The sequence below is a fragment of the Dendrobates tinctorius genome, unplaced genomic scaffold, assembly GCF_039654945.1.
Source record: "Dendrobates tinctorius isolate UK_male_01 unplaced genomic scaffold, ASM3965494v1 ptg000237l, whole genome shotgun sequence".
Classification (NCBI taxonomy): domain Eukaryota; kingdom Metazoa; phylum Chordata; class Amphibia; order Anura; family Dendrobatidae; genus Dendrobates; species Dendrobates tinctorius.
In genome coordinates, this window is record NW_027361904.1 from 2,539,253 (window position 1) to 2,552,351 (window position 13,099).

Genomic DNA, 13,099 nt, shown 5'->3' on the forward strand with positions numbered 1-13,099 from the left:
CAGGGGACTCCTTTTATATCCAAGGTGACCAGGGAGCTATGTAAGCTGCTTACAGCTACGTACGTCAGTGTACTACCCACAAACCGACGGCCTAGTAGAGAGATTTAATAAGACCCTTAAACAATGCCTAAGAAGGTGGTCTCCAAGGACAGGAGGAATTAGGGCAATAACATGTCCCATCTGATGTTAGCTATCCATGAGGTACCACAGGCGTCCACAGGTTTTCCCCATTTGAGCTATTGTATGGTAGGCATCCGAGGGGGTTTCTGGATGTAGACAAGGAGATATGAGAACAGGTGCCAACTCCGCTTTGGAGTGTGATCAAGTACGTGGTAAGCATGCAGGACCGGATTGCTGCCGTCAGACCCATAGTCAAAGAGCATCTGTTGGATGCCCAGGCTGTGCAGAGCCACACATATAAGAGAGTCACGGTCAGGACCTTTTAAAGAAGGTAACCGGGTGTTGGTACTGGTGCCCACTCCAGAGAGTAAGCTCATGGCCAAGTGGCAAGGGCCATATGAGATGCAGGTGAAGGTGGGAGAAGTGAATTATAGCGTGTATGAACCCGTAAAAAGGAAACACGAAAACTGTACTTTGTCAACCTACTAAAAGCCTGGAAGGACCGGGAATGTTTGATCACAGAGGCGACTACTGTCATACCAATGGGAAACCCTCTGTCACCAGTCAAGAATGCGGCTGGGGGTGAGGTTAAAATAAATGACGCTGTCACAAAACGGCAGAGACGAGAGACTCTGGCTCTGGTGCAACGGAATACGGACGTATTTTCAGCTGCTGGGGCGGACCTCAGTGATGCAGCATGAAATTGTCACCAAGCCTTGGGTAAAGGGTACGGATGAAACTATAGCGTATCAGAGGCCCGGAGTTAAGCCATCGCTGCTGAAGAAGTGAAGCAAATGCTTCAGTTAAGAGTCATCGAGGAATCCCGGAGTGAGTGGGCTAGCCCCATTGTGCTGATTCTAAAGCCAGATGTAATGACTTCAGGAAATTAAATGAGGTATCCAAGTTTGACCTCTATCCAATGCCCTGGCTGGACGAGCTAATTGAGAGACTGGGGAAGACCCAGTATTTCACCACACTTGATCTCACCAAAGGTTACTGGCAGGTTCCGTTAACAGCATCGGCAAAAGAAAAGACAGTTTTTATAATGCCAGAGGGTCTCTATCACTATGTCGTCTTGCCTTTTGGGTTACATTCTAGAGGCTGATGGACATTGTATTAGTGCCTCATCAGAAATACGCGTCGGCATATTTAGATGACATAGTCATCTTTAGTGCGGATTGGAATACCCACCTGTCCCACAAGCAGTGCTGGAGTCTCAGAATCGCGGGTTTAACAGAGAACCCAAAGAAATGCGCGATAGGACTCACGGAAGCTGGTAGTTAGGTTACGTGCTCGGCCGTGGGGTTATCAAACCCCAAGTAAACAAGATCGAGGCCATCCAAAACTGGCCCAAGCCGTTAAGTACCAAACAGGTGAGGGCATTCCTTGGCATCATTGGGTACTACTGCCAGTTTATACCCAATTTTGCGGGAAAATCGGCACCCCCTAACTGACCTGTTAAAAGGTAAGAAGTCGTGCTAGTCCAGTGGAATCCTCAAGCGGAGGAAGCATTCCAGTCCCTGAAGCCAGCGTTGTGTAGACAGCCAGTCCTCATTAGCCCAAACTTCAAGGAAACATCATGCAGACAGATGCCTCGGAGGTAGGTCTAGGAGCGGTGCTGTCGAAAGAGGTGAACAGGAATGAGCATCCAGTCACCTACTTGAGCAGGAAACCGACCCTGTCGGAGAAAAATTATAGCTTAGTGGAGGAGTGCTTGGCGATTAAGTGGGCCTTGGAGTCTCTATGCTGCTATTTGCTCGGGCGTCAGTTTCGCTAAGTAACAGACCATTCACCCCTTGTCTGGACGAGAAAGACAAAGGAAAGGAATGCTCGGGTCGCCAGATGGTTCCTCTCCCTACAAAACTTCAGTTTTTCAGTGGAACATCGGGCAGGGAAGTCACAGGGAAATGCGGATACCCAGTCACGGGCCCCCTGTATGGTGACAAATGTTTAACCCCACAATTTTGATCAGAGGGGGGGTATGTGAGGCAGTGACGGGTGTTATATGTGAGGGTCACTATGTGTCCCCCAGGATGCGTACAGAAGCGTATTGAGGCCGCTGGAGTGCATTGCAGTCACAGTCATAGCTGTGATTGCAATGCAGAATAAAAGTAAGTGCTGGTCTTAGGCAAGCTATTTGTCCAAGGCAGATTTAAGAAAACCTGCCATGGGCTTATATTTTTGAAGCAGACTACAGGATGGTAGTGGGGCGGTCCGCTTCCTCCTGGGCCAGTTCTTCCAGGTGGCCTACGGCCACAGGTTCCTTGTAAAAAAAGAAAATCCTGCAGCAGAGGGTTGGGTGTGTCAGTTTTGGTTTACAAGTGTGCAGAGCAGGAGGCACTGCAGAGCTCTGACTGTGTGAAGCAGCACAGAGCCAAGCGGAGCTAAAAGGCCTGGCACCCACGTCAACTGGTTTTGGTTATGAACGGTCTTGTTTTCTGGCTGTGATCCAGAGGATACTATTTTGCTTTCTGTTTGTGAGTATGCTGACCATTAAAAGAGACTTTGTTTTTGAACTTTCCTATTAGCACTGCCTCTCTGTCACACCACACCAACCCCGTTCCATTACACTGCCTTTACCGTAGTAATGGACAATGGAGTAGTCTTAAAACCTGAGCCTTCCTATCTACCTAAAGTAGTATCTAAGTTCCATAGGTCACAGGAGATATCTCTGCCGTCCTTCTGTCCTGACTCTAAAAATAATAGGGAAATAAGTTTAACACCCTAGACGTCAGGAGGTGCCTTCTTCACTATTTGTTAGCAACAAAACTTTGGAGGAAGGATAGGGCTCTATTTATCTCCTTTCAGGACTCTTGAAAAGGAATGAGAGTCTCAAAGGGTACCCTATCCAGGTGTATTTGGGATGCTATCAAATTGGCCTATACTGGCGCAGGAAGACCAGTCCCTCACAACCTGAGGGCCCACTCTACAAGAGCGATGGCAACGTCTTGGGCAGAAAGAACAGACGTGTCCATAGAACATATCTGTAAGACAGCTACGTGGTCGTCACCTTCCACCTTTTATAGCCACTATAGACTGGATCTCTTTGCCTCTTCTGATCTCACGTTTTGGAAGAGGGTTCTACAGGCTGTGGTCCCTCCCTAATTGAATGATTCTCTGTTTTTCTCTTGTTGGTGCTGTCATGGATGACTGGAAAAAACATATAGTACGTACCTGTAATGTGTTTTTACGGAATCCATGGCCGCACCCTTATATTCCCTCCCGTTACTAAGCCATCACCTTCTGGTTAGTGGGTTATTGTATATAGTGTACCACTTGGGGTGTGGTTAAGGATAGTTTACACACGTGGTCAAAATTGTTGGTACCCCACGTTTAATGACAGAAAACCCACAATGGTCACAGAAATAACTTGAATCTGACAAAAGTAATAATAAATCAAAAATCTATGAAAATGAACAAATGAAAGTCAGACATTGCTTTTCAGCCATGCTTCCACAGAATTTTAAAAAAATAAAACTCATGAAATAGGCCTGGACAGAAATAATTGTACCCTTAACTTAATATTTTGTTTCACAACTTTTTGAGGCAATCACTGCAATCAAACGATTTCTGTAAATGTCAATGAGACTTCTGCTCCTCTCGGCAGGTATTTTGGCCACTCCTCAAGAGCAAACTGCTCCAGTTGTCTAGTGTTTGAAGGTTGCCTTTTCCAGACAGCAAATGCCAGTTCCTCGATAGGATTTAGGTCAGGGCTCATAGAAGGCCACTTCAGAATAGTCCAATGCTTTCCTCTTAGCCTTTTTGGGTGTTTTTAGCTTTGTGCTTTGGGTCATTAACCTGTTGCAAGACACATGACTTGTGAATGAGACCAAGCGTTCTGACACTGGGCAGCACATTTCTCTCTAGAATCCCTTGTTAGTCTTGAGACTTCATTGTACACTGCACAAATTCTAGACACCCTGTGCCAGATGCAGCAAAGCAGCCCCAGAACATAACAACATAGCAGAGCCTCCTCCATGTTTCACAGTAGGGACAGTGTTCTTGATATGCTTCATTTTTCCGTCTGTGACCATAGAGCTGATGTGCCTTGTCAAAAAGTTCCATTTTTGTCTCATCTGTCCATAGAACTTTCTCCCAGAAGCTTTGTGGCTTGTCAACATGTAGTTTGGCAAATTCTAGTCTGGCTTTTTTATGATTTTTTTTAACAAGGGTGTCCTCCATGGTCGTCTCCCATGAAGTCCACTTTGGCTTATACAATGACGGATGGTGCGATCTAACACTGATGTTCCTTGAGCTTGAAATTCTCCTTTAATCTGTTTAGCAGTTTTTCTGGGCTGTTTTGTTACCATTTGTATTATCCGTCTCTTTGATTTGTCATCAATTTTCCTCCTGCGGCCAAGTCCAGGGCGGTTGGTTACAGTCCCATGGAGTTTAAATTTCTGAACAATATGTACACGTGTAGTCCCAGAAACATCAAGCTGCTTGGAGATAGTCTTTTAACTTTTACCTGTAACATGTTTGTCTATAATTTTCTTTCTAAACTCCTGAGACAACTCTTCCCTTCGCTTCCTTTGGTCCATGTTGAGTGTGATACACACCATGTCACCAACCAGCACAGTGAGTATCTGTAGCCTCTATACAGGCCACTCACTGACTCCAAGATTGTAGACACCTGTGATGCTAATTAGTGGACACACCCTGATTTAACATGTCCCTTTTGTCACATTATTTTCAGGGGTACCATCATTTCTGTCCAGGCCTATTTTATGAGTTTTATTTTTTTTAAATTCTGTGGAAGCATGGTTGAAAAGCAAGGTCTGACTTTCAATTGTTCATTTTCATAGATTTTTATTTATTATTACTTTTGTCAGATTCAATTTACTTCTGTCACCATTGTGGGTTTTTCTGTCATTAAACTAGGGGTATCAACAATGGACCACGTATTTATGTAAATGTATATAGATATGCGTGCACTATCTCGGAGGTCCTCTCCTGCTCTGTAATCCATTGATACGGAGAGAGGATCCCCCCTTTGTATCTTGAAGGTTTCCTGTCTTTGAAGGACTGATCCTCTCCCTCGTTGGTGCTGTCATGGGTTCTGTGAAAACACACCAACCAGAAGGTGATGACTTAGTAACAGGAGGGAATATAAGAGTGCTGTCATGAGTTCCGTAAAAACACATTACCGGTAAGTAATATACGTGTTTTCCATCTCGGTTGTTTATTTTCATCTGTTACACTGAGAATAAGAACCTAACAACCGAACTACTCAAAATGTACAAAATACATTTCTCACATTTCAAAATAATCTTGGTGACCAAAATAGTAATATGGCCGCCCTTCTTCTCAATAACAGCCATAAGCTCCATCCATGGAGTCTGTCAGTTTCTTCATCATTTTGGCCATAACCAACCACAGCTCCAGACACTGATCAGAGAGGTGACTTTTCCTTTACCGTAAATCTTCTGTGTAAGAAGGGCCCAGAAGTTCTCACTAGGGTTTAGGTCATCTTTAAGACCTTTATTGGCTGCCAAGCAGTGGAGACCTCAGTGCTGTGATGGAGAATTGTTCTGCAGAAAAATCATAGCTTTCTTGAAGGATGCAGACTGTGACGAACAGCCCACCGCCGTTCGTCCACTTACGGGCGACACTAACGAGAGTCCCGCTGCCACCAAAACGCGACGGACAGCGGACCCTGTGTCACCACTATGTCACAGTCCCACCACTGACACGGGTGTATCAGCGGACGGAGGGGCGTGACACAATGCCGGCACACGGCTATCACAGGCGCAGTGGGGCTTATCTTAGTTATCCCAACACTGGCACCATGTGACCAAAAATATCCAGCAAGCTAATCTCGCTCTACAATTTGCCGCAGGGGGAGTTTAATTTGGATGCCCCACCACTGCTATCAATCTTCCAAGTACTGCGGGGATTTATGTATATCCCACTTTCTCAGTTCCACTTTGGAACTCGCAGCTCTCCGGCGCCCCCCTTACCCTCAGGTCAGTCAGGGAACTGCACCTAGGATAATTAGTCGCCGGACGGGCTGCCTGTTGTGAACCGGCAATTAGGCTTCTGCAGTAAGGGAATTATCAATGCTGTGGCTGAAGCCCCTTACTCAGCAATATAAGACCCTTCTAGACTGCCAGCAAGCCGTAATAGCCGTACACAACGCGCTGCCACCAGTCACGGTTACTTAATTCACAGTGTTAAATTAAGAGGGTCCGTGGCAAACCCCTTGAATTAGTAGCGATTATCTATCAAAGGCGTATAGTTCGATTCTTAGAGCATGGAGACAGATCTAAATAATTTCATTTATTTTCCGAAAGAGGACAGTGATTACAGATAAAAGTTGCTATAAAATTGAGACATAAAATATGTACAGTACAGGTATAAAATAAAAGTGGAGAAAACAAAGAGATTACACTCACAGTTCCATATTGTTCCTTAGGCAGACCATGCGGCTAAGGTGGGTGGAGGCGGAGCTGCACTTCTCCGCTCATTGGGGTCCTTCTAGCACGACGACTTGAGCTGTTCTGAGCTGGTTTGCCCAGGAAATGCCTTATAGACTTTCCTATGTGACATCACAGAGAGGTGCATTCTGGGTTGATCCCACCTCTCTTATCCAAGTTATGTTTTGGCTACAAAACTTAGATTAGCTATAACTTTATGGGAGAAGCTGGTATGGACTCATCAGTGGTATCATGTTTCCCAGCGTAATGAGCCCATCAAGAAAACATCAAACATCTATGCGATATGACCGTCCATTTGGGCGCAAATCCTATCTCATGTTCTGGACAGGGTAGAACTTCGAAACATACGCGGTCTCGAAGCTGGGACCGCTCAGGTTACAAAAATATGATTTTCATATCTCTAGGGTATTTGGTTCTTATGGTATAGTCTCTCATAGTTTTATTCGTTTCAAACAAAGAAGTTTTTCCCGCTCTGAAGAGGAGAGAAGGCAAATGGTGTGAGGAAGATGGTCTAGCTAATTAACATTCCTGCTCTTCCAGAGGAAGTGGCAGGGTTGATAAAACCTGGGGGGAAGGAATTCCTACTACTGAGAGTTTACAATGTCCTAGGATGGAGGATTTGTTAGCACATTGCAACAGAAAACATATCTTGCAGACATGGTACATCACACAGACGTTTTTCTGTATCACTGCTGGAAGCAAGTGTCTTCTAAATTCTGGCAGTAGGTTTGGGAGTTGATTTTGAGTCCATAATCAACCCGAAAAGGTCCAACTATCCCATCTGTAATTATCCCAGCCCATACCAGCACCCCCACAACCTCACTGGCTTCTAAGAAGAAGTGGAGGCCCATTACTGATCCAGCCACATGTCCATCCATCTGGTCCGTCCAGATTTACTCTTGTCTCAACAGTCCATAAAATCTGTAAACAATCGATATCAGATGTTTCTTGGCCCGGTCTTGGCGTTCCCACTTCTGTGTCTTGCTCGGTGGTAGTCGGGTTCAGTCTCCTTACCTTGGCCATATCTCTGAGCACTGAACACCTTGTGCTTCTGGCCTCCAGGCAGGTTGCAGTTCTGGAATATGACATCACTGTAGGAAAATGGCTTCCTGATTGTCTTCACGTTTGATTCTTCTCAGATCTTTGGCAGTTAATCTGACTTTTTTTCTCAACACATTTTTTGTGACCCTGTTTGATATTTCTAACAAAACTTTTTATGGTTTTGTGATCATGTCCCAATATCCAAGCAATTTCAGAACTTCTGCCTCTATCTGTAAGACTTGTAACCATGTTTTACTTTTCAAAGTCAGATAAATCTCTTTTTGACCTGTTTTGCCAATAATTCTGCAAACCTAAATTAAGAGTGTTGTATCCTTAGGCCACATCTTCCTAAATTACGTGAATAGACATGTAATGTATGTATGTATATAGAATTACATATATTATATTTATATATTTTTTGTAAATTTAACTGTTTTTTTATTATTTTTTTATTAATAATGAATTTGCAGACTATAAAGAAATTAAAAGGAGCTCTAAAAATGATGTCGACAGGGCCTTTATTGAGCACCCAGCTTCCATGGTAGCCTATCGGCACTCCACGATTTTGTTGTGTGCACAGAGGTTGGAACCATGTAACCATTGCTGCAGCATCTAAATAGTTAAACAGCAGCGAATGGAGCTAGGGATTGTGATCAGATGGACAGCACCTAACAGCTTGGACCTACAGGTTCACTTATTATTCTCCACTGGGCAAATTTCTGAGAAAAGAGCGATGACCGACATGAGACATGAAGATGTCTTCAACACAGAAGTGGAAAACCGCAACAGAAAAGCCTGTTATCATAACATTGTGATCTAGTGATCCCTGCTCTGAGGTTGTGATCTGTTTTACAACCAATAATTAAGTTATTAAATGAATGCTTCTCAATTGTAATGTCATATAACGTCAGTACAATCGTTATATTAGGCTATATTGCTATAAAATAATATAATCAGTTTTATCCTTTGCAGATGACTGTACCGGGAGCTCAGAGGAACATCCAAAATCTTCACACGTTAATGCAGATGATTGTAGCATCATTCAATATGGATGTGAGAAAAATGCCAATATTGAAGATATACCCTCCGTCCCATATATCCAAAATGTATCATTTGATCCTGTTCGACTGATCCTATCTCCTGATTTATCACAGACGGTAGAACAAAATACAAATTACAGATCGAGTGTCGAACGTCAACAAGTTCCCATAGGGGAAAAGCCATATTCATGTTCAGAATGTGGAAAATGTTTTTCCACAAAATCAATTTTGATTACACATCAGAGAAGTCACGCAGTGGAGAAGCCATATTCATGTCTGGAATGTAGGAAATGTTTTAATCACAAACATGTTCTTATTAGACATCAAAAAATTCACACTGGGGAGAAGCCATTTTCATGTTCTGAATGTGGCAAATGTTTTACCTTAAAACCAGATCTCATAAGACATCATAAAACCCACACAGGGAAGAAGCCATTTTTATGTTCAGAATGTGGGAAATGTTTTTCCCAGAAACGAAATCTTACAGGACATCAAAGAATTCACGCAGGGGAGAAGCCATATTCATGCCCAAAATGTAGACAATGCTTTCCGCAGAAATCAGATCTTTTTATTCATGAGAGAATGCACACAGGGAAAAAAATATATTCATGTTCAGAATGTGGGCAATATTTTACCCAGAAACAAAATCTTCTTAGACATCAAAGAATTCACACAGGGGAGAAGCCATATTCATGCCCAAAATGTGGAAAATACTTTACCCGTAAATCAAATCTCGTTAGTCATGAGAGAATTCACACAGGGGAAAAACCATTTTCATGTTCACAATGTGGAAAATGTTTTCACAATAAACGTATTCTTTTTAGACATCAAAAAACTCACACAGGGGAGAAGCCGTATTCATGTTCATAATGTGGAAAATGCTTTACCCAGAAATCAGATCTTATTAGACATGAAAGATCTCACACAGGGGAGAAGCCATTTTCATGTTTAGAATGTGGAAAATGTTTTCACAATAAACGTATTCTTTTTAGACATCAAAAAACTCACACAGGGGAGAAGCCGTATTCATGTTCATAATGTGGAAAATGTTTTACCCAGAAATCAGATCTTATTAGACATGAAAGATCTCACACAGGGGAGAAGCCATCTTCGTGTTTAGAATGTGGAAAATGTTTCACTGTTAGATCAGATCTTGTTAAACATCAAAGAATTTACAAGGGAAAAGCCACTTTCAAGTTCAGAATGAGGAAATGGTAGCTTTATCCGCTTCCTGACATGGCCAATTTCTGTTTTTGCATTTCCATTTTTTTACCCCATTCTTCCAAGAGCCTTAACTTTTTTTTTAGATAAACCTAGAAGAAGCACAAAAGAAAAATAGGGAAAACTCTCACCGTGTGGTAAATGTAGCATTGCTCCTTGTTAACACGGCATGGATCCAATACCGTTGACCACTGGAGAAAATTGAGTAAAAAAGGGAAATGTATCCACATGGCCGTATGAATAAAAATGTCCAGCTTTATTTCACATCATTAAAAAGAGAAGTCCAGACAATTCAAAAAAACTGTTAGAGAAGCTTTGGAGAAGGACGGCTTTGAGTGTTTCCAACCCGTTTCCGCATACCCACTCTGTGAACTTTCTCCTGCCATCTGTTTTCTATATTGTCTAATAAACATTTTGGATTTTCAGAAGCTGGAACGTTACCCGTTTTTTAAGATTCACTAAATGTGTGAATACACAAGTTCATGCTTAAGCCACGCCGCATGCCGCTGCAGGTGAGCTGGTTTTCCTTCCCCTTGGTTTCCGCTGAGAATTACAGTCAGTATATAAAGGACAGGAGGAGCGGTACTGTGCAGTGTGTATATAAAGGAGGAGTGGTGCTGTGCAGTGTATATATACAGGAGGAGTGGTACTGTGCAGTGTGTGTATATATATATATATATATATATATATACAGTGGGGAAAAAAAGTATTTAGTCAGTCAGCAATAGTGCAAGTTCCACCACTTAAAAAGATGAGAGGCGTCTGTAATTTACATCATAGGTAGACCTCAACTATGGGAGACAAACTGAGAAAAAAAAATCCAGAAAATCACATTGTCTGTTTTTTTTTCATTTTATTTGCATATTATGGTGGAAAATAAGTATTTGGTCAGAAACAAGCAATCAAGATTTCTGGCTCTCACAGACCTGTAACTTCTTCTTTAAGAGTCTCCTCTTTCCTCCACTCATTACCTGTAGTAATGGCAGCTGTTTAAACTTGTTATCAGTATAAAAAGACACCTGTGCACACCCTCAAACAGTCTGACTCCAAACTCCACTATGGTGAAGACCAAAGAGCTGTCAAAGGACACCAGAAACAAAATTGTAGCCCTGCACCAGGCTGGGAAGACTGAATCTGCAATAGCCAACCAGCTTGGAGTGAAGAAATCAACTGTGGGAGCAATAATTAGAAAATGGAAGACATACAAGACCACTGATAATCTCCCTCGATCTGGTGCTCCACGCAAAATCCCACCCCGTGGGGGTCAGAATGATCACAAGAACGGTGAGCAAAAATCCCAGAACCACGCGGGGGGACCTAGTGAATGAACTGCAGAGAGCCGGGACCAATGTAACAAGGCCTACCATAAGTAACACACTACGCCACCATGGACTCAGATCCTGCAGTGCCAGACGTGTCCCACTGCTTAAGCCTGTACATGTCCGGGCCCGTCTGAAGTTTGCTAGAGAGCATTTGGATGATCCAGAGGAGTTTTGGGAGAATGTCCTATGGTCTGATGAAACCAAACTGGAACTGTTTGGCAGAAACACAACTTGTCGTGTTTGGAGGAAAAAGAATACTGAGTTGCATCCATCAAACACCATACCTACTGTAAAGCATGGTGGTGGAAACATCATGCTTTGGGGCTGTTTCTCTGCAAAGGGGACAGGACGACTGATCCGGGTACATGAAAGAATGAATGGGGCCATGTATCATGAGATTTTGAGTGCAAACCTCCTTCCATCAGCAAGGGCATTGAAGATGAAACGTGGCTGGGTCTTTCAGCATGACAATGATCCAAAGCACACCGTCAGGGCAACGAAGGAGTGGCTTCGTAAGAAGCATTTCAAGGTCCTGGAGTGGCCTAGCCAGTCTCCAGATCTCAACCCTATAGAAAACCTTTGGAGGGAGTTGAAAGTCCGTGTTGCCAAGCGAAAAGCCAAAAACATCACTGCTCTAGAGGAGATCTGCATGGAGGAATGGGCCAACATACCAACAACAGTGTGTGGCAACCTTGTGAAGACTTACAGAAAATGTTTGACCTCTGTCATTGCCAACAAAGGATATATCACAAAGTATTGAGATGAAATTTTGTTTCTGACCAAATACTTATTTTCCACCATAATATGCAAATAAAATGAAAAAAAAACAGACAATGTGATTTTCTGGATTTTTTTTTCTCAGTTTGTCTCCCATAGTTGAGGTCTACCTATGATGTAAATTACAGACGCCTCTCATCTTTTTAAGTGGTGGAACTTGCACTATTGCTGACTGACTAAATACTTTTTTTCCCCACTGTATATACAGGAGGAACGGTACTGTGCAGTGTATATATACAGGAGTGGTACTGTGCAGTGTATATATACAGGAGTGGTACTGTGCAGTGTATATATACAGGAGGAGCGGTACTGTGCAGTGTATTTATACAGGAGGAGTGGTGCTGTGCAGTGTATATACACATGAGGAGTGGTACTTGTGACGAACAGCCCACCGCCGTTCGTCTACTTACGGGCGACACTAACGGGGGTCCCGCTGCCACCAAAACGCGACGGACAGCGGACCCTGTGTCACCACTATGTCACAATCCCACCACTGACACGGGTGTATCAGCGGACGGAGGGACGTGACACAATGCCGGCACACAGCTATCACAGGCACCGTTGGGGCTTATCTTAGTTATCCCACCACCGGCACCATGTGACAAAAATATCCAGCAAGCTAATCTCGCTCTACAATTTGCCGCAGGGGGAGTTTAATTTGGATGCCCCACCACTGCTATCAATCTTCCAAGTACTGCGGGGATTTATGTATATCCCACTTTCTCAGTTCCACTTTGGAACTCGCAGCTCTCCGGCGCCCCCCTTACCCTCAGGTCAGTCAGGGAACTGCACCTAGGATAATTAGTCGCCGGACGGGCTGCCTGTTGTGAACCGGCAATTAGGCTTCTGCAGTAAGGGAATTATCAATGCTGTGGCCGCAGACCCTTATTCAGCAATATAAGACCCTTCTAGACTGCCAGCAAGCCGCAATAGCCGTGCACAACGCGCTGCCACCAGTCACGGTTACTTAATTCACAGTGTTAAATTAAGAGGGTCCGTGGCAAACCCTTTGAATTAGTAGCGATTATCTAACAAAGGCGTATAGTTCGATTCTTAGAGCATGGAGACAGATCTAAATAATTTCATTTATTTTCCGAAAGAGGACAGTGATTACAGATAAAAGTTGCTATAAAATTGAGAC

The 13,099-nt window shown here is 43.4% G+C and overlaps 1 protein-coding gene across 1 annotated transcript in view; it reads left to right on the top strand.

The window, feature by feature from the left end:
* Positions 1-10,200, top strand: part of LOC141060473 (uncharacterized) — a 190,916-nt gene extending 180,716 nt beyond the window's left edge. The window contains 1 exon segment of the mRNA XM_073556738.1: positions 8,556-10,200. Coding sequence (XP_073412839.1) covers positions 8,556-9,856 — 1,301 coding nt within the window. The 3' untranslated portion in view covers positions 9,857-10,200.
* The last annotated feature ends 2,899 nt before the right edge of the window (positions 10,201-13,099 follow it).